The 21,342-nt window shown below is 47.2% G+C and overlaps 3 protein-coding genes across 3 annotated transcripts; all 3 read right to left on the bottom strand.

The window, feature by feature from the left end:
• Nucleotides 1-2,494: 2,494 nt before the first annotated feature.
• Nucleotides 2,495-4,420, bottom strand: LOC125539392. The gene is made up of 3 exons (XM_048702835.1): nucleotides 3,947-4,420; nucleotides 3,552-3,787; nucleotides 2,495-3,322 (listed from the first exon to the last, which is right to left on the bottom strand). Exons 1-3 carry the CDS (start codon nucleotides 4,293-4,295, stop codon nucleotides 2,600-2,602), a joined length of 1,308 nt encoding a protein of 435 aa, XP_048558792.1. The 5' UTR covers nucleotides 4,296-4,420; the 3' UTR covers nucleotides 2,495-2,599.
• A 2,351-nt stretch (nucleotides 4,421-6,771) lies between these two features.
• Nucleotides 6,772-7,480, bottom strand: LOC125537631. The gene has a single exon (XM_048700958.1). It carries the CDS (start codon nucleotides 7,478-7,480, stop codon nucleotides 6,812-6,814), a length of 669 nt encoding a protein of 222 aa, XP_048556915.1. The 3' UTR covers nucleotides 6,772-6,811.
• Nucleotides 7,481-7,629: 149 nt separating this feature from the next.
• LOC125533855 lies at nucleotides 7,630-10,869 on the bottom strand. Its single transcript, XM_048697186.1, has 4 exons — nucleotides 9,822-10,869; nucleotides 9,413-9,639; nucleotides 8,018-9,311; nucleotides 7,630-7,865 (listed from the first exon to the last, which is right to left on the bottom strand). Exons 1-3 carry the CDS (start codon nucleotides 9,982-9,984, stop codon nucleotides 8,100-8,102), a joined length of 1,602 nt encoding a protein of 533 aa, XP_048553143.1. The 5' UTR covers nucleotides 9,985-10,869; the 3' UTR covers nucleotides 7,630-7,865; nucleotides 8,018-8,099.
• Nucleotides 10,870-21,342: the final 10,473 nt, after the last annotated feature.

Consider the following 21,342-nt stretch of genomic DNA (forward strand, 5'->3'; position numbering starts at 1 on the left):
TTCAAATCGAAGCAACTGCCCGAACAAAACCCTAACCACCCCAAAACTTGAACTGGTAGACAAGAAGATTTACGTACTACGTTCGTCTGGGGTGCCACCATGGGTGGAGGTGAAGCAAACCGCGTCGGAGGTGGAGGTGTAGCAGGCTGCACCAAACCCTGGCAGTAACAAAGGACCGGCAAAGGTGGATGTGCTTGCAACCGAATCCAGTGATCCTGCCATTGACGCGGCCCTCGTCACCACCATCACATTAGAGGTCTAGGCCGCCACAATTGACGTACCAGCCGGGGTGATGTTAGAAAACCCTCGGACATGAGTGAAAATCACCGCCCCCACCACATCCGAGGTGTCAGCACCCACAACACCCATCCACGTCACCACCACTGCAAATGAAGAACATCGGCAGCCGCTGTGGACACAAGAGCGAAGTTTCGTAGAGGGTCGATGGCCGCGGACCGTGGCCTCTTGCAGAGAGGGGACGGTGACTTGAGCCGCCAACAACTGACCATGGTTAATGTCGTCTGCCGTCAGGCTGTCGAGCTAGTGATTGTGGTTCTCAGGGTCAGCGCGAATGGGATTGGGGTGGCACGGTGGTGGAGCGGCCATCGGAGACGAGGGGGCGGTGAGAGAGAGAACCAAATGGGGTTTGGGCAATGACGTGTTCGAGATGTCCATCGTCTCCCGCGCTTCCTCAAGCGTGCAGGCAAGTCACACGTGACTCTCCAAACCTGGGTCCGAAAAATGGCCGTTTCCACTCAGCCTGGCCCGGGAGGAGTGAAGTCTAAAATAAACCTCGTAGTTGTAGAGCTCGACGCAAATGAACCCTCACCTCTAAATCCCTGAAGTTTATACCCTGTTCTTTTCAATCCCGGCCATTTTCAACCTTATATGCCTATCCAAACGGGGAACTAGATGGTGGCAGTGGAAATGGCTGGGATGGATGGGTTGTGTGCTGGAAATTGTACGAACCGACATAGTTAACGTATTTTGTGTGTGATGTGCTGAAGGCTACTTACGTTATGAGGCCTGATCTGAAGGCTAGCTTATGCATGCATGTGTACGCGGTATATACTGTATGTATTTTCACTGACTCACACTGCTAATCATGCTTTGGGTGCGCGTAGACAGGCGAAGCTCACGGCCAGGTTAGCTCCTCTTTGCAATTGCATCGATCGGTGTTCCTAATCTGGATGCATGGCACGGCACTTCAATTATGCAGGAGGACTCGGTGCTCTGCAGGGTGCTCGAGAAGCAGAAAGTGGACAACGAGCAAGACACCGTCCGCTCCTCCTCGCTGACCTTCGCCGGCTTCTCGCAGGCAACGCAGGAGCTGTCCGTGCCAGACACGTGCAGCGACCAGATGGGCTCAGGCGCCGGCTTCGCACCATGGCAGGAGGAGATGGTCTGTGGCTCGAGCCCATTGACAAACGCAGCGATCTGGCAGCAATACAACTCGGCAAAGAAAATTGTTATGGTCAAAGTCAGCAATCCTGGCCTTTAGTTGCCACATCATCAAATCCACTCATAAAACCGCCATAAGGTTTATTTAGATCGGGATTAAAGAGTATAGGGTACCAACTTCAGGGATTTAGAGGTGAGGGTTTATTTACGTCAAGCTCTACAACGACAGGGTTTATTTCAGACTTCACTCGCCCGGGAGTGCTTTAAACATCATGCGGGCAAAAAAGACTGATGCAGACCAGACAACCAAACATGATATTTTTGCACCGTGTGGTCCTGGTTGGGCTCATGCAGTCTACCAAACACATCCCTAGCTTACGCAGGACTGCATTATTTTATGTATTTGCAAGTATAAGGACCATATTGGAGTGATTCTCAATTGGGACCTTTCTGTTACGCACCAGCGAGTTCAAGGACGATACATGTAATTTTCTCTTCAAGTGGCCTCGGGGAAAGCAAAGCCTCACAGGGTTGAAGCATCCACTAGGGACGGAGACTGACTTGTCATTGTCTGTTTGATATCGGCAATTGATCTCGTTGATGGTATGCTGGGAGGCAGCAACACCATTCTGCAGAGGTCCTCACTGGCTAGTGCCGTGTAATCCAAAAATGCTTCGTAAGGTAGATGGGAGTGACTTGGGATGAGAACTGTTCTTGCTTCGACACAACAAAACCTCAAACAGACTACTATCACATAGGAGCTGACTTTAAATCACGACCAGACTGATTCGTAGCCACGGATGTCAATTAGGCATTACGGGTATAAACTAATCAATCTCACGCCAAACAAATATTTCACAGATCAGATGGGTATAATACTAACCAATCTCCAGCTTACCACCCATGTAGTATTCAGGAGTAAAAACAGAGTGGCTAAAAAAAAGAGTCAAACCTACATTTTGCAGTCAATACAAAACATTACCTCCGTTCATAAATGTAAGACATTTAGGCAGTATAAATTAGAATGCCAAAACTCTTATATTTAAAAACGAAGGGTGTAGTAGACAATTTAAGTAAAATCACTGACAGCCAATACACTAATAGTTTAACATAGCATTAGATATAAAGCCATTAAGACAATGGATAGAGCTGACAGCTTTAAATGGCTAACTGTATTTAATTTATATAATGTTCACGCCTAGTCATCATCCATACATCCCTCCCTCGAGATAAACTGCTTGTCTCGAACAAGAAGGGACCAAGCAACAGCGACTTCCACCTTATAGGAGGCAAGATCACATATGCCCCGACTTATTTTGCTTTCCTGGGCTGGGAAGAAGACATGGCAATGTTTAGTAACAAAACCATTTGAAGACAGGGCACGGATGATGACTTCGAGCTTTCCATCTAACTCTACGGAAACAACATGCCTTGACAGATCAAGACAGCCATCCCAATTGTTAGCTGTCACTTGACCTTGAAGCACAACCTCATCTTCATGTTTCAGCGCCGAAGATCTGTCGCCAACACAACTAACTTCACCTTGAAAGTAACCATCTGAAATGTTATCCATCACTTGATCTTGTAGCAGGACCTCATTCTGAGGTTTAACGGGCTTAGAATGTGCCTTGGCAATGACTAGACCACCATGTCTAAAAGGACATTTCTTCTTTCTCCAATTAATAACACGGACACCGACTATAGTTGCTTGCACTGTCTTCTCCAGTTTCGCACACCGTAACACAATTCTGCAGGAGTCATCCAACAGAATGGCCTCATTACAGCTGTACTTGGAGGTCTGATGCATGAGCACTCTATCTTTTGACTTCATCCTGCCCTTTACTTTGAGTTTAATGTCAAAGTCAACAGGATCTATAGCCGCAATTGCACGAGACGGGCCAGTCAATTGCAAAAAAGGATTCTGCATTTGTCAATTATAATCATAGTTAACAAAACAGAGATGCAAGAAAAAAGAGAAACTGCACGGAAGTTTTTCAGGAGAAAATTAAGTACAACCTTTTGAGTGAGTGCAACAGTTTTGCTAAGCTAGCAGTTTAGCTGCCAACTTAACTACATGCTTATTTCTAAATGCATCTGTTCATAACAAATCAACGGACCAGAAACATAAAACAGAAAAATACGATACAGACCTCTGGAGTGAGTATCTGGCAGTCATTCCTTTGACGCAAGAAGAGAATGTTGCGATTGTGATCCACGGTATCTCGGGCAGCAACCATGCCATACACACGCAGTGGCCACTTCAACTCAGGAGTGCCCTTTATTTCTGCGACTTTAATGGAGTATATTTGCAGAGTGCTGGTGGCGAATTCAGCATAAGAGGTGCGGTCCGTTGTACTGTGTGTGAAGTGCATAGGACTCAATGAAGCTGCAGTCATCGAAAATAAGATTCAGATAATTCATTCGGCCACCACAAGTGAAGTAAATCCCTTCCTCAACAGAATGAAGTAATTTGCTTCCTTGAGACATGCAACAGGAAGGAAGAAAAACAACTAAGGTACAATGAGCAGAGAACATGTTTACTCACTCGCATCTTTGCAGGGACTGCTAAACAACCTGGACAAATTCGATTCCAAGGCGCGACAGTAGATAGTAAAGAACATCCCAGTCTGCATCTTCTCCTCCATCCCCTCAGCTTCCTCAATCTCCAATTTTGCCACCTCATCCCTCTCCTCGGCTTCCTCTCCCATCTCCTTGGCTTGCTCAATCTCTAATTCTGTATCTCCTGAAGTGGAAATCCTCTCCGGCAACTCGTCGCTCCCCATGGCTCCATTCACAGCCTCCATGGAGATCCTGGGTGGTGCCTCGATGATCCTCACCTTTCCGCCGCCTCTCTTTCCCCTCGCCTCCCCTTCCATCTCCGCCTCTCCTTCCATCTCAGGACACGGCTCTCTGCTCCTCGTCTTTCCGCCGCCACCCGCCGCCGCTGTTCTCTTCTCTTTTCGATTTCGAGGAGGGGAATGTCTTGCTTAGGGTTTCGACGAAACGGAGAGACCGGTGGGTGTGGGGGGTGCACTATATACATACACTTCCAGCCAGTCCACACTGCTGCCGCGTGCTTCAAGAGGGAGCGAGCAAACCAGCTCCTCTCTTTTTTCTCACTTTGGGATTGTTGTTTGCCTTGTGCTATTTGTATTTGCATTCGCTTGTTAGGCTCAGCCCGGCCCTTTAAATATAAGAAAAAAAATTGCAACTAGTTTGGTTGCCTACATTGCATCACGAGGTCGTTTAATGCATGACATTTGGTTGTGAGTTGTGGTGCTTGTTTTCCTAACAATGAGTATTGGGTGTGTATAAAGGAGAGACTATCAGATGAAAATATTACTATATTAAATTTATTTAAAATATTGTTTAACAAATTCTGATAATGTATGACCTAATTTGGAAATTTCAAATATATGCCCTGCCAGCCTCGCTTAGGTCCAAGAGGGCATATCGGTCCTGTGTGGGCCGAAGACATGCCGATCTGGGCCGAAGGGTAATCTTCGGTGGCTAGTGGGCTGAAGAGATTAACTTCGAATGCGCGTACACCGAAGAGTGATCTTCACCAACACATGACCGAAGAGTTCAGGATAAGGCTACCACGGCCATTTCTTTCTCCTAACTCGTCATTCTCCATCTCTCCCTTCTCTTCGCCATTTTCTCTCGATCAACCTCCATTTTGTCCCCTAACCATTGCCACCTACCAGATCCACTAGATGAGACCTATTCCCGACAGCCAAGTCCTCGATCTATCCATGGGTAGAGGGTGGAGGCATGGGGGAGGATGTCTGGTGGGGAGCATGGAAGGAGGTCAGTTGGGGGGAGTTTGGGTGGAGGAGGAAGAGGTCTGTAGGGGTAGCTCGGGTGGAGGAGGAGCTTGACTGAGAAAAGTTGGGGCCGACAATCCGCGGAGGATCACGAACCCGGCGGCGGTGGCTCTCTTCTTCTTCCTCTCGCTTCCCTCTTTCTGTATCCTAGTTCGTGCTTGTAATCAGGGCTAGCTACTGTAATTCGGGCTTGTAATCGAGAGAGACATCTAGTTTCCTAACATCTGGTATTCAGAGCCAGGCACCACCCTTCCTCAAATTCTTCCACATTTTTTTCACCACCACCATCCGAGGGAATCAGCCATGGATCCGTCCATCCAGGAGTATCTCCAGCGGCTTGACGCCAGCCTTGACGCCTACACCAACGCCATACAGTTCCTCGCCGAGAAACTCGGCGCCCATGTCCAAAATCCACCACCGCCCGCCACCTCGTCGGAGAGCACAACTGACGCGTCGTTGCACATCCCTAGTGTCTCTTACTCCACAGGCGAGGCCCAAGAGGTTGTCGAGGTCGTCCACGACGCGCTCCCCGCATGCAGCGCAATGGCGCATGTCGCCTGTTCAATGAAATGCTCGCACCAGCTCGCCGTCACCAACAACGTCGACAAGGTCACCACCGTCTACCATGAGTCTGTCATCGACCTCAGTGACAAGTTCGGCGCCCTCACATTCCTGTGATGGCCAGCATCAACCCGCTGTTCCACATCCAAGTTCTATCACCCAATTCCTTCGTCGATAGCACCCGCGGCGTCGCTATTGCAGGACCGGATGAGTACACACTCATGGCGGCCACTCCGGACGTCGCCCTCGAGCTTGCCGTCCTCTCAAGCGTCTCCTTCTCCACCAACAAGGCCCATGAGGTCCTTGTTGTTCCCCGCAGTGTGTCCCATATCTACATCGGCATGACGCCTTCTATCTGTTCGATGAAATGCTCCAACCAAGTTGGTGCCACTTCGTTCCCGTCTCCGGTCACGATGACATCGCTACTCCCAGTAGCCACACATGAGCTCGTTGTTGACCTCGTTTGTCCTGCTACCAAAGTTGTCAGTTCGATGCAGCCGTTCCGGAAGCATGACTTGGACGTCTCGCCGCACACAAGCCACCAGGGCCTGCTGCTACGGCCGATGCCGTGGCCATCATTGCAAGCAACTCGTATTGCATACGGAATGGAGACTCGACTAGCTACTGTAATTCGGGCTTGTAATCGACAGAGACATCTAGTTCCCTAACACGAAGGTAGTAGAAGATAGTACAAGCAACAGCCTCATGCCGCTTGAGGGATCTGAGAAAGAACTTAAGCAGAATCGAGCATTGGTATTCTTCTAGCAGATTTGCTGAATGAATCGTTTTAGTAAGAACATTGCTGCCAGAAACAAGCGTTGGCACATAGGAGTAGAAACGAAAAGCAGGCGGATACACAAATAATCAGATACCTAGTAACATCAGTTGATATAGAGATTTGCTGATATTACATTACATGATACGACGATACACAAATAGTTGCATATTTTTAGATCGACGCAGTACTGGAAAAACTGACTAAATGAGTTAGTCTGACGGCTATCATGTCTGCCTGGGCATCATCAAAGTTCCTCATTTGCCCCCCTCGTGATCCACAGCTTGTCCCAAACAAGACGGGACCAAGCAACAGTGATCTCCAGCTTAGAGTCGCCAAGTTGACACTCATTCTGAGTTATATTGCAATCTCTGGCCTGGATGGATACCTGAGCAGCCATAGCCCCAGATCGCGAGTTGGCCTCTATGAGAACTTCAAGCGTTCCACACAATTTTACAGAGACAACATGCCTTGACAGATCAAGGTAACCCTGTGAACAACTTGTCATTGCTCCATCTTGAAGCACAACTTGCCAAAACGAGGGGCCGGTCCTGTGTTCAGGATTAGGCAATTTGGCTCTTCTCCGAGGCAGAGAGGAGCAAACAACTCGGCCGCCATTTTTAAAAATACTTGGCGTCTCTTCAGGAACACAGACACGGATACCCACGGCAGTTGCCTGTACTGATTCATAAACTTCCTCTGAGCTTAACGCCATTGTGCAAAAGTCTCCTTCGAGAGGGATATATAGAGTACATATCCCACAATGACTACCGCTGTAATAATAGAAAAAACTCATCAATGGTTTATCTTCAGACTTGGTTGCGCCCTTCACTTTCAGCTCGATTTCCACATTAAGAGGTTCCCGACTCACAATTGCACGAGACGGGCCAGTCAGGCGCAAAAAAGGATCATGCATTCACCATTCATTAATCAGTGTTGCTAAGGTAGCACTTTAGTGGGCAATTGTTTGATACGTGTTCTTAACTACATGTGTATTTCAAAATGCATTTATTCATAACTAATCAGCGGACCAACAAACAAAAAATAGGAAGATACTATAAGGACCTCTTGAGTGAGTATTTGGCAGTTACTCCTTCGACGGGAGAAGAGAATGTTGCGATTGTGATCCACGCTATCTCTTGCAGCAACCACGCCGTACACTTCCAGTGGCCACTTCAAGCCAGAACCATCTTCTATTTCTGCGAGTTTGAGGGAGTAGATTTGCAAAATGCTATCAATGAGAGCAGCCAATGGGCGTTGTCCCGGTGTAATGTGTGTATAGTGCATAGGACTCAATGACGCTGCAGCAATAAAAAAAGAAGACTATTTAGAGAATTCAATCGGCTTCCCTTACTAAAGAATGAAGGAGCCTGCTTGCTTGATACATGCAGTAGGTAAGAAGAAACGCAACGAACAATGAGCACATAAGTAGCATGACTGGATGTTTACTCACTCGTCTCTGCGAAGGAACCGTGGAATCTAGACCAATTCGATACCCAGCCGCTGCGGTACCTAGCAAAGAACTCCTCATCAGTCTACTCCTTGTCCATGTTGGTATCCTCTCCCATCTCCTCGACTTCCTCTGTCTCCAATTTTGTCTCCATGGAAGAGGAACTCATCGGCGACACATCGTGCAGCAGCTCCTTGAACAGCTCGGAGAATGATGGGGATTTGTTGCTAAGATGTCCCATCTGATCCAACTGGGTGCAGAGCTGATCCAACCCACTGAAGATCGCATTCAATCCGTAGTTGTAGTAGGTCCTCGATGCTTGCATCTTCGTTGCTGATTCGCCACTGTCTTCGGTCCTAATGTGGATCCCCTTCACACCCATCTTTTCCGTGACTGGCTCTTTGCCCAGAACCTCCCTGTTCTGCAATTTGCCCATCATCTGGAGCAAACTCGTCAGGTCGGTGTACATGTTATCCATGTGGATTTGGATCTCACTAATGCTATAGTCGCTAATCCTCAGTTTCGGTTCGGGTTTCAGATTCACAGCGTTCTCAGAGAAAAGATGGAGTAAGGAGTAGATCTTAGCCTGAACTATCTTTGTGGCTGAATGAGTCTCCGATGTTGTCACCACATGCTTCCTCGCCCGGATCTTTACAGTATGCTCGAACGTCTGGCCATCAACACATCCCTCCCTCGAGAAATACTGCTTGTCTCTAATAAGCAAGGACCAAGCAACAGTAACCTCCACCGTATGGGAGCCAAGATTACATGTGCACCGACTTACTTTGCTTTCCTGGGCTGGAAAGAAGACACGACCACATGATTTGCGGGCATGTGATTTGTCGGCACTGATGATAACTTCCAGCCTTCCATTTAACTCTACAGAAACAACATGCCTTGACAGATCAATGTAACCATCTGAACTGTTAGCCATCACTTGATCTTGAAGTACAAGCTCTTCTTCAGGTTGCTCGGGTTTAATGGGCTTAGAAGTTCCCTTGGCAATGCAACTAACTCTACCATCATGTTTAAAAGGCCATTTCCTTTTCCTCCAATTAGTAACACGGACACTCACTATAGTTCCTTGGACTGTATTTTCCAATTTCGCACACCGTAACATAATTTTGCAGAAGTCATTCGACAGAGTGGTCTCATTAGCACTGTAGTTGAAGGTCTGATGGATCAGCATTCTATCTTCTGACCTGCTTCTGCCCTTCACTTTCATCTTGATTTCAAAGTCAACAGGATCTATAGAAACAACTGCGTGAGACGGGCCAGTCAACTGCAAACAAGGATCCTGCATTTCCCAACAACTACAATCAACAAAACAACAAAAGATGAAAGCAAAAGGAAGTAAAGAGAAACTGGGCAATTTTTTAGGATAAAATTAAATAAAACCTTTTGAGTCAGTATTTGGCAATCACGCCTTTCACGGAGGAAGAGAATGTGATCGATGGTATCTCGGACCGCAACCATGCCGTACACATGCAGTGGCCAATTAAACTCAAGAGCTTCTTTTATTTCTGCGACTTTGACAAAGAAAATCTGCAGGGTGCTGGCAATGACAGCATCATCAGAGGGGCTTCCCGGTGTAATGCGTGTGAAGTGCATAGGACTGAATGACGCTGCAGCCACCGAAAAAAGGAAGATTTAGATAATTCGTTCGGTCACTACAAAGTAAGGTAAATCCCTTCCTCAATAGAATGAATCAATCTGCTTGTTTGAGAGATGCAGCAGAAAGGAAGAAAAGGAACCTAATGTACAATGAGCAGATAAGTACGAGTAGCATGGATGCATGTTTACTCACTAGTATCTTTGCAGGGACTGCTGAAGAACCAGGACCAACACGCTTTCAAGCCGCCACAGTACATATCAAAGAACGGCCCAGTCTGCATCTTCTCCTCCATCCCCTCAGCTTCCTCAATATCCAACTTTGCCACCTCATCCCTCACCTCGCCTTCCTCTCCCATCTCCTTGGCTTCGTCAATCTCTCATTTTGTATCTTCTGAAGTGGAAATCCTCTCTGGCAACTCGTCGCTCTCCATGGTTCCCTTCACAGCCTCCATGGAGATTCTCGGTGGTGCCTCGTCCGTCTCTCTGGCCTCCTCTATTTCATCCAATTTTTTTTGGTCTCCAGCTTTATTCTTTTGAGGTTTTCCCGCGACTCCTTGAGCAGCTCGGAGATTGGTTTGGACTCCAAAACGGAACCAAGTAGTTACATCTTACCAAACATGGCGTGAAGTTGCTCCAACTCATGGAAGATCAAACTGAATTGGTTCACGAAGTAGATCCACATGGCCTGCGTGTACGTTACTGACTCGACCTTGTCTTGAGTCCTAAATCTGGACCCTCCTCGTCTCCAGCCATTCCATCACCTCAGCCCTAGTCTGGATCCCCTTCGTGTTCAACCATTCCGTCACCTCCTTGTACATCTTATCCATGTGGCCCCTGGCCTCCATAAACCGTTGCTCCGGCCCGTCTTCCAGACTCATGATGTGCCTTCCAAGAACATCAAGCAAGGGGTAGAGCTCAGCCGCAACCTTCTTCGTCGCCGACTTGATCTCCGATAATGACTTCACGTGCTTCCTCCTCGCAGCATGTTCGATGCCCTTCCTGGATTCGGCGCTCTTCCACTTCACCTTCCCTTCCATCTCAGGAACCCGATCTCTCATGATCCTCACCTTTCCGCCGCCTCTTTTCTTTTATTTTTGCTCCCTGCCCTGGGTTCCCGTGGCATGCTCGATGCCCTCTCCGACACTCTTTCCCCTCGCCTCCGCTTCCATCTCCGCCTCTCCTTCCATCTCAGGAGACGGCTCGTCTTTCCGCTGCCACCCGCCGCCGACCGCCGCCGCTGTTCTCTTTTCTTTTCGATTTCGAGGAAGGGAATTTCTTGCTTAGGGTTTCGAGTTTCGACGAAACGGAGAGACTGGTGGGTGTGGTGGGGTGCACTCTATCGCGTCTCAGTCTCAGCCCGGCCCAGTAGAACGACACACACTGTGTCGGCTGGCTCGGGATAGCGCAAACCAGCCACTCTTTTTTTCTCACCTTGGGCTTGTTTGTTTGCCTTGGGCTGTTTGTATTTGCATTCGTTGTTCGGCTCAGGGCTCAGTAAATATAAGCATTCATTGTCTCAAAAAATTCGTTGTCTCAAAAAATAGTAAATATAAGAAAAAAAATTATTTTGCATCTGGTTTGGTTGCCTACAGTGCATCACAAGGTCGTTTAATGCATGACATTTGGTTGTCAGTTGTCGTGCTTATTTTCCTGACAATGAGTATTGGGTGTATATAGAGGAGTGTAGAGACTATCAAATGAAAATATTATTGCCTCCTCCTTCCTCCACAAAAAGTTAGGGTTTCTGCCTCCCGCCGCCGCCGCCGCAGGTCCGCCTCCTCTCTGGTGGTCCTAGGGCCATGGGGGGCGGTGGATCTCGGCAAGGGCCGGTGGGAGGGCTCCGTTTTTAGTCGTTTCTTTCAGTTTTGCTAGGGTTTGTGTCCTGCTCAGGAAGACGAGACGGCGGCGGCTCCCTGAAGATGGAATAAAGGTCTCCCCGTCTAGCCCCCGTTTCGGCGGTGCGTCTAGCACCGTTGGTGGGCATGTGGAGGTGTGTCTCCGGCGTATCTATCTTTGGTGGATTTGCTCGGATCTCGTTGTTGTTCATCTACGTTCGCGTGTCTTTGGATTGGATCTTTCTGATATACATTATTCTTCATCTGCAGCGGCTGCTGTTCTGGTGCGCTGGTCCTACGGGGCCTTAGCATGACGACTTCCCGACTGTCTACTACAACAAGTTGTGCCCGACTCCGGCGATGGAGGGGTGATGACAGCGGCGCACTTTCTGGTATTCATTGTACTGCCATGATTGAAGATGAATAGATCGGAAGTTTTCTCACAAAAAATGAAAATATTATTAAATTTATTAAAAAATATTTTTAACAAATTCTGATAATGTATGACCTAATTTGGAAATTTCAAATATATGACCCCGCCAGCCTCACTTAGACCGAAGTGTGGGTCTTCATTCGTACATAAGCTGAAGAGTAACTCTTCGTCCAACGTAAGGCCGACGAGGGCATTTGGGTCCTGTGTGGGCCAAAGACATGCCGATCTGGGCTGAAGAGTAATCTTCGATGGCCAGTGGGTTGAAGATATTAACTTCGGCTGCGTGTACGCCGAAGAGTGGTCTTCGCCAAGAGATGACCGAAGAGTTTGGGATAAGGCTACCACGGTCATTTTCTTCCTCCTAACTCCTCATTCTCTGTCTCTCTCTTTTCTTCGCCATTTTCTCTTGATCAACCTCTGTTTTGTCCCCTAACCATTCCCACCTACCAGATCCACTAGAGGAGACCTATTCCTGGTAGCCAAGTCCTCGATCTATCCATGGATAGAGGGTGGGGGCATGGGGGAGGATGTCCGGTGGGGAGCAGGTGCTGGAATTTAGTCTATTTTGGGCAGCCCAATAACTATTTCAGAAATTCCTAATAAATCCTAGAGGCCCACTTAGCCCATTTTATGCAAGGCAAGGGATACTACTAAAGTTTAGTCCCACATTGCTAGTTTAGTGGGAGTTGGACCTCCTTATAAGGGAGGTTCTTTCTCCACTTGTACGAGCATGAGAACAAGTGGGATATCCACGCGCGCTCCTCCTCCGCGGGTTGCGGGAATGAGCCGAGCCGATATCTAAATTTTTTCCACACACTACGGGTATACGAAAGGTCACACGAAAGCTGAAAAGATTTTTGCGAAAGTGGAGTTCGAATGCGAACGGTGCAGCCCTTCGGCTGTTGGCTGTTCGCTTCTTCTCTGTCTCTTCGTTTCGCCTCCCGTCGTTGCCCTCTCGCCTCCTTCTCTTGCGCCTATAAAAGGGAGGTCGCTCCTCCCAGAGAGACGCAACAGAACTACTCCTTCCCTCGCCATCGATTCCATCTCTGAGCTGCTGTTGTCTTCCTCATCCCGGCTTGCGGCATGCACCACACGTCGGGATAGTAGGCCTCCGAGACCACACCTTTGGAGTCCTGTACGGGAGAAGGGTGATAAGGTTTTTGGGGAGCGCTCTGCGCGACTACTGGCTTCTTCATCACGGACTCCAATTACTACTTTCCCAATGACAACTTCTTCCCTGACGCCGACTACCTCAGCAACGACATGGCTGGAGAGGATGTCGACCCCAAGTCCAGTGCTTCTGCTGCTGTTGTCCCGTATGTGTTCTTCTTCTTTCTGTCAGATGTCCTGCCATAGTTTCTCGTATTACTTCTTGCCCTACATTTGTTAGGTTCTACTCCATATATGCAACATGATCTAGTGTTTGTCCTAGATGTGTTCAGTTCAAGTTCATATATGCAGATGCTATTTACTTTCTCTCCGTCAGATTGCATGACTTGCTTTATCGCAGCTATATTAGTCATGCTTTATCTAATATTTCTGTTAATAAAATCATTTGGTAAATTGCTCATATTTCCAACAATCCAAAAACCTTATTATAGGCAATTTACCCCGAGTGGTTTTGCTGCTTCCATGAGACCTCCTATGTTTGAGGGTATCCACTATAAGAGGTGGCGCCTGAGAGCAGTTTTATGGTTTCAAACCATGAGTTGCTATGACGCCACTCTCGGCAAACCTGAAGGAGAGCTTGATGCTCAACAGGCACAAGCTTTTCAGAAAATGGATACTCTGTTTAAGGCTGCTCTCTTGAGTGTTCTTGGTGAGTACATAGTTGATGCGTATGCGTCCATTGATAATGGAAAAGATATGTGGGATGCACTCGAGGCCAAGTTTGGGGTCTCGGATGCTGGCACTGAGCTGTACATCATGGAGCAATTCTATGATTACAGGATGACTGAAGAGCGCTCCGTGGTTGAGCAAGCTCATGAGATACAGTCATTTGCTAGAGAACTTGAGCACTTCAGTTGTATGCTATCGGAAAAGTTTGTTGCCGGAGGTATCATCACTAAGCTTCCTTCTTCATGGAGGAACTTTGCTACCTTGCTGAAGCATAAGAGGCAGGAGTTTTCTGTCCGGGATCTCATTGGCACTCTTGATATGGAAGAAAAGGCGAGAGCAAAGGACACACGTGCTTGAGGTATTGAGGGAGGATCTAGTGCCAATGTGGTACAGAAGCAGAACTTCCAGCCCCACAAGTTCAAGAACAAGGGCAAGTTTGATGGGAAGAACAAGGCTGTGCAACACACGAACTTCAAGAAGAAGAATGGCAAGAAGAAAGGTGCTTGTCATGTGTGTGGGGATCCTGATCATTGGGCTCCTAGTTGCCCTAATCGCTATGACAAGCGTCATCCTAGGAAAGGCGGCAAGACCGCTAATGTTGTCATTGGAGACACTGACATGAAGGATGCTGGGTATGGTATATTTCCCACTATTCTTTCAGTATGTCATTCTCCTAACTGGTTGATTGACACGGGTGCTAATGTGCATGTATGCGGTGATATTTCCATGTTTTCGTCTTATCAGACCGCAGGGACTTCAACCGTGCTGATGGGCAATGGTTCAAGTGCTTCTGTTCGTGGTGTTGGCACGGTCGATCTGAAGTTTACTTCGGGGAAGATCGTGCGGCTGAAGAACATGCATTATGTCCCCTCCGTCAATAAAAATCTTGTTAGCGGATCTCTTCTGTGTAGAGATGGCTACAAGCTTGTCTTTGAGTTGAATAAATTTTAATATCCAAGTATGGAACCTTTGTTGGTAAAGGCTATGAATCAGGAGGCTTGTTTCGTTTATCCTTATCAGACGTTTTCAATAAAGTTGTTAATCATATTTGCAACAATAGTGAATCCAATGTGTGGCATTCACGTCTTTGTCATGTTAACTTTGGTTGCATGTCGCGACTAGCGAAGTTGAACTTAATCCCTAGTTTCACCACCGTCAAGGGATCTAAGTGTCAAGTGTGTGTGCAAGCTAAGCAACCTCGTAAGTCTCACACGACTGCGGAAATAAGAAATCTTGCACCACTAGAGCTCATACATTCAGATCTATGTGAAATGAATGGTGTGTTGACAAAAGGTGGAAAGAAATATTTCATGGCGTTAATTGATGACTCCACTAGATACTGCCGTGTGTATATTCTAAAATCTAAGGATGAGGCTTTGAACTTTTTCAAGATCTATAAAGCTGAAGTGGAAAACCAACTTGATCGAAAAATCAAGAGGCTTAGGTCCGACCGTGGTGGAGAGTATTTTTCCAATGAATTTGATGCTTTTTGTGCGGAACATGGTATAATCCATGAGAGGATGCCTCCCTATTCACCTCAGTCAAATGGGTGGACGAAAGAAAGAACCGTACTCTAACAGATTTGGTTAACGCCATGTTAGACACTTCGGGTCTCTCCAAGGCATGGTGGGGGGAGGCGATATTGACTGCATGTCATGTCCTAAACCGAGTTCCCACAAAGAACAAAGAGATAACTCCATTCGAGGAATGGGAGAAGAAAGGGTTAAAACTCTCTTATCTACGAACATGGGGTTGTTTGGCGAAAGTCAATGTTCCAATTCCAAAGAAGCGTAAGCTTGGACCAAAGAGTGTGGATTGTGTTTTCCTGGGATATGCTTTTCATAGCATGGGCTATAGATTCTTGGTTGTAAAATCTGAGGTACCTGACATACATGTCAGTACGATCATGGAGTCGAATGATGCAACTTTCTTTGAAGATATCTTTCCCATGAAGGATATGGCTACCTCATCTAATCAGGAGATGCCTAGTTCATCGAATCAGGAACCAGTTACAATTACCGAACCTGCCATTTTGATGGAACACTTTGAAAGTCCTGTAGAGGAGAACAATGAAGTTCCTACTAGGAGCAAGAGACAGAGGACTGCAAAGTCTTTTGGTGATGATTTTCTTGTGTATCTCATAGATGACACTCCCAGTTCTATTTCAGAGGCCTATGCATCTGAAGATGCTGACTACTGGAAGGAAGCAGTTCGTAGCGAGATGGATTCCATCTTGGCAAATGAAACCTGGGAGATAACTGATCGTCCTTATGGGTGTAGACCTATAGGATGCAAATGGGTATTCAAGAAGAAGCTTAGGCCTGATGGTACTATTGAAAAGTACAAGGCTCGGCTCGTGGCTAAGGGTTATACCCAAAAGGAAGGTGAAGACTTCTTTGATACTTACTCACCTGTGGCTCGACTGACCACTATTCGAGTTCTACTTTCACTAGCTGCCTCGCATGGTCTTCTTGTTCATCAAATGGATGTTAAGACTGCTTTCCTAAATGGAGAGTTGGACGAGGAAATTTATATGGAACAACCAGATGGGTTTGTACTAGATGGTCAAGAAGGGAAAGTGTGCAAGTTGTTGAAGTCTTTGTACGGACTTAAGCAAGCACCCAAACAGTAGCATGAGAAGTTTGAAAGAACTTTAACAGCTGCATGCTTTGTTGTGAACGAAGCTGAGAAATGTGTGTACTATCGCCATGGTGGGGGCGAGGGAGTTATCCTTTGCTTGTATGTTGATGACATACTGATTTTCGGAACAAATCTGAATGTTATTAAGGAGGTCAAGGATTTCCTATCTCGTTGTTTTGAGATGAAGGATTTAGGAGTGGCTGATGTCATTCTGAACATCAAGTTGTTGAGAGACGATGATGGTGGGATTACATTGCTTCAATCTCACTATGTGGAAAAGATCTTGAGTCGCTTTGGTTATAGTGACTGCAAGCCCTCTCCAACACCATATGATGCGAGTGTGTTACTTCGAAATAATCGAAGAATTGCTAGAGATCAATTGAAATATTCTCAGATTATTGGCTCGCTTATGTGCTTAGCAAGTGCTACAAGACCTGACATCTCTTTTGCTGTTAGCAAACTGAGTCGTTTGTCTCAAAACCAGGAGATGTGCATTGGAAAGCTCTAGAGAGAGTTTTGCATTATTTGAAAGGTACTGCAAATTATGGAATTCACTACACCAGGCATCCAAAGGTGCTTGGCTTGCGGCGTGCACCACACGTCGGGACAGTAGGCCTCCGAGACCGCACCTTTTGAGTCCTGTACGGGAGAAGGGTGATAAGATTTTTGGGGAGCACTCTGTGCGACTACTGGCTTCTTCATCACGGACTCCGACGACTACTTTCCCAACGACAACTTCTTCCCCGACGTCGACTACCTCAGCAACGACATGGCTGGAGAGGATGTCGACCCCAAGTCCAGTGCTTCTACTGCTGCTGTCCCGTATGTGTTCTTCTTCTTTCTGTCAGATGTCCTGCCACAGTTTCTCGTACTAGTTCTTGCCCTACATGTGTTAGGTTCTACTCCATATATGCAACATGATCTAGTGTCTGTCCTAGATGTGTTCAGTTCAAGTTCATATATGCAGATGCTATTTACTTTCTCTCCGTCAGATTGCATGACTTGCTTTATCGCAGCTATATTAGTCATGCTTTATCTAATATTTCTGTTAATAAAATAATTTGGTTAATTGCTCATATTTCCAACAGCAGGGAAGGAGGTCAGTTGGGGGAGTTTGGGTGGTGGAGGAAGAGGTCGGTAGGAGGGAGCTAGGGTGGAGGAGGAGGAGCTCGACTGGGAAAAGTTGGGGCCGACCCTCTTTGCTGCATCCTACGGGGAGGCGGTGCTGGTTGCGCGGAGGTCATCTAGGCAAGCTCCATTTGCGAGGAGGAAGAGGAGCTTAGTAATTGCTATCATAGTTCATTCCCTGAGAATCTTGCAACGTCATCTCTTCGATTTGTGTTGCAACCCTTCTTTCCAGGCATGTTGTCTGAAATATCATGTTATCAACCAGATCTGAATCTCAGGCAGATATGATGGTTGGAACATTTCCAACATTAGCATTTTGTTTCCATCTTGTATGGCCATCGTGCCAGTTTCCCATGGGCTTCCATTCTCAATTGCTGAATAAGGATCATCTTCAGGAGTGGACTTACCATGGGTCCCATCCATTTCCGGTGATAAGCAAAATTCATCCATTGCTTTGTCTTTAACAAGGTAGTCCACATCATCCATTCTAGTCAGGGTATGTCATTCTTTCGAACTTCTTCAAACGATTGATTGAGATTTTCCCTAGGCCGGTATAGAGAATTTTATTGATCTCTGGATCAAAAGTAATTCTTTTTGCCACTTAAGGGATGATTCTACAGGTCACCTCCTCCAAGATGTCTCGTTTCGGTGTCTTGGAAACTCAACTCCTCGCTACGTTGGCAACCGTTCACCACCCTTTTACAAGTGGAATTGTTGCCCACCTAGTGATCCTTTGTCATGTGTTTCACTCCATTCCTCTGGACGTATGCTCCGTGTCTCAGCTCGAGAGATGTTTCAGCGTCTCGCTCCATGAGTTGATCCTAAGTTGTTCGATCTTCGATAAGATCGATCCTTCTAGAGATTTCCCTTTCCTCTCATTTGTCATGTTAGTTGGATTCTCAGAGCAGGACATCGAGACAATGATGGTGATCAAATCAACGTTCTTATCAAGTGCAATTTGGATCGAGAAGGTTGTGTTAGTTGTGTTCCCCTTTATCTTACCCTATGCTTGAATCTCGGGACGAGATTCTTGTTTAGTGGGGGTGAGTTGTCACATCCCTAGCTTCTGGCATTGCACTAGGGTAACTTCATGTGTGCATCATTTTTAAACTTTGAAAGAAACTTGAAATGGGGATTGCCTAAACCCTAGCATTAAAGTAATTCACTAGGTTCAACCAAAATATTTCCAATAAATCCAAATGGCTTTAAAAAATGTTCATCATTCTTGGAAAAAAGCTGGAAACTGTAACCAGAGGTGATGCACATTTTTGCATGACATATTTGGGCTCTGGATTAAATCATACTCTATTTGCATTTGGGCATTTAAATGCTATTAAATATTTTAAATGCTCAAATAATCATGAACTAAAATGTTTACTGTAGGATATATTCCCAACAGTGATCATGAGTAGTTTCATGATTTTTGGAAGTGTCTAAGTATTTTTAATAAATCCCTAAAGACTACAGAATAATAGAAAACAAAATTAAAAACAGAAACAGAGAGAGAGAGAGTTACCTGGACTTACCTCTGCAGCCCACCTGGCGGCCCAAGTGGCCGGCCCAGCCCACCACCACCTCCTTCCCTGTCGTCTTCCTCCTCTGCCAGAAGGACGGGCGCGTGCCCGACGTGCGTGCACCGCAGTGCGGCCACCTCCGCCCTGCCTGGTTGCCCGCTCGTCGCTCTGGACCCTCCCCGCGACGCCACGCAACCTCCCCGACCCCCTCGAGCTCTCTCCCGTGCCTCTCCCCTCCTCTGGTCCTCTCTCCCTCTCGCGCCCGAGCACCACCGTCGCCGCCGCCCACTGTCCCCGTGGCCACCGAGCTCCCCTCGCCTCTCCGAGCAGTCCACGGGCTCCGCCTCCATCTCCCGCGTCTCTCTGTCAGCTCGCACGACGCCGGACGCCCTGCCTCGTCCTCTACCCCGCCATCTTCGTCGTCTTTGCCCCGAGATCGTCGGCGGCCGCACGACCTCATCATCCCCTCCCCGAGCTCGCCGAGGCCACCGTAGCAACCGCCGTGAGCTCCTCTCTCTTTCCTCCCTAACCCCCGCTGCTCCTCTCGCCCTCTAGTTGCGACTCCCATCGTGGCCAAATCCCGCCGTTGCCCGGGCTCATTGCCGGAGTTGCTCCGGCGACTTTTTGGTCGTGCCAGCGTGTCCAAAGGATTTGTGGGCACGCGTATGTATCGTAGGCATCAAGAACCAGTCGATTTGCACACCGCATCGACGAATCAGTCGTCACCCGAACTCCGGCCGCCGCCTTTGAGCTCGCCGCGGTTGTCTCCGGCCGCCCCAGCACCTGCCACCACCACCGTTGGACGCGCTGCTTTGCGGGTGTTCCAACGAGCCCAACCCCGCCTCCTCCTGTCGCCGGAATCGCCAGGATGAGCGACGCCGCCGCGCTCCGGTTATCGCCGGAGTTAATCCGATGACGTGGTAGATTAGTTAGGGTTAGTGACGCAGTTAGTTAGTACTTAGTGACACTGATAGCCGGGCCCCGCGGCCTAATTAAACTTGGTTTAGTTACTTCTTAGGATTAACTAACCACAGTGGCCCCACGCGTCAGTTTTGACCGTGCTGATGTGGCCGTTGACTAGGCCCACCTGTCAGCGATACAAATGACACCGTGTCACTGAGGTGTGGACCCCACACGTCAGATTTGACCTAGATAGTGCCTGTTGACCTGCTGAGGTCAGCATGACGCAATGCTGACGCAGTAAATGATTTTCTAGATTTTAAATAATTCAGAAAATTCCAGAAAATAGTTAAAACTTCAAAAAATCATAGAAATTAATCTATAACTCCAAATGAAATAATTTATATATGAAAAATTATCAGAAAAATTCAAGGAATCTATTTATGGCATTTTCATGCATGTTAGAACAACTTATGGCTGCTGTTTAGGCCAAATCATATAAATGGCATTTAAACCCTCACATATGGAGTTTGAATTTGAACCTAGGGTTCAAACCAACTCGATTTAACATGTTGCTAGTTGCATTAGCTCAAAACACAGCATATTGACATGTCATGATCATGCATCATATTGTGCATTGCATTGATTGTGCTCTCCTTCTCTGTTGCCGGTATTTGTCCCCTCTCGATAGACGTGCTTCTGATGATGTGATCGATGACACCGATGGAGAACTATTCTATCTTCAAAAGTGTCAGGCAAGCAAAAACCCCTTGTTCATTCCAATACAATCCCAGTCTCTCGCTCCTGCTCTCTTTTACTGCATTAGGACAACAACGATTCAACTGTTACTTGCTACGATAGTTGAACCCTTATCCTCTGCATGACCTGTCATTGCCACAGTAAATAGATGAAACCCACTAGCATGAGTAGGAGTTGTTTGAGCCCTGATGTGCCTACTCATTCATGCTTGTTTGTCATGCCTGCTATTACTTAGAGTTGTGTCAGGTCTGATTCATCGGGGATGAATTGGAACAATGATGAACATGTCCTACTGTGTGTGAGCTAAGTGTGTGAACACGATTAGGTAAAGGTAGCGGTGAGAGGCCATGTAGGAGTACATGGTGGGTTGTCTCATTGAAACCGTTCTTAGGAACTGAGTTCTGTGTTTGTGATCCATGACCAGCCACTACCATGCATTGGGCCCGAAACAAATGGACCCTCTCGACTTATTAACTACCCTTGTCCTCTGTCCAGGAGTTGCAACTAATTTCTGGTGTTTGTAGGATATGTGTTGGCGGCCGTGCATAGCACTGACCCTAGGGGTGGGCTATGATGCGGTAGATACACCGTGGCACGGTGTATCAGGCGCCCGTTTGGTGTCTCGAGAACCCTACACACATCGTTTGGGGCTGTGAGCGAAACTCC

Source organism: Triticum urartu, chromosome 2, assembly GCF_003073215.2.
Source record: "Triticum urartu cultivar G1812 chromosome 2, Tu2.1, whole genome shotgun sequence".
In the NCBI taxonomy this organism is placed as follows: Eukaryota; Viridiplantae; Streptophyta; class Magnoliopsida; order Poales; family Poaceae; genus Triticum; species Triticum urartu.

Excerpts from the sequence above, each read along its gene's own strand:
- LOC125539392 (XM_048702835.1), bottom strand. The coding sequence starts at position 4,295 with ATGGAAGGAGAGGCGGAGATGGAAGGGGAGGCGAGGGGAAAGAGAGGC. Across the intron at positions 3,788-3,946 it reads CAGTCCCTGCAAAGATGCGA|CTTCATTGAGTCCTATGCAC; the intron begins GTGAGTAAACAT and ends CGATGACTGCAG. Across the intron at positions 3,323-3,551 it reads GCCAGATACTCACTCCAGAG|AATCCTTTTTTGCAATTGAC; the intron begins GTCTGTATCGTA and ends TGACAAATGCAG.
- LOC125537631 (XM_048700958.1), bottom strand. The coding sequence starts at position 7,480 with ATGCATGATCCTTTTTTGCGCCTGACTGGCCCGTCTCGTGCAATTGTG.
- LOC125533855 (XM_048697186.1), bottom strand. The coding sequence starts at position 9,984 with ATGGGAGAGGAAGGCGAGGTGAGGGATGAGGTGGCAAAGTTGGATATT. Across the intron at positions 9,640-9,821 it reads CAGTCCCTGCAAAGATACTA|CGTCATTCAGTCCTATGCAC; the intron begins GTGAGTAAACAT and ends CGGTGGCTGCAG. Across the intron at positions 9,312-9,412 it reads GCCAAATACTGACTCAAAAG|GATCCTTGTTTGCAGTTGAC; the intron begins GTTTTATTTAAT and ends TGGGAAATGCAG.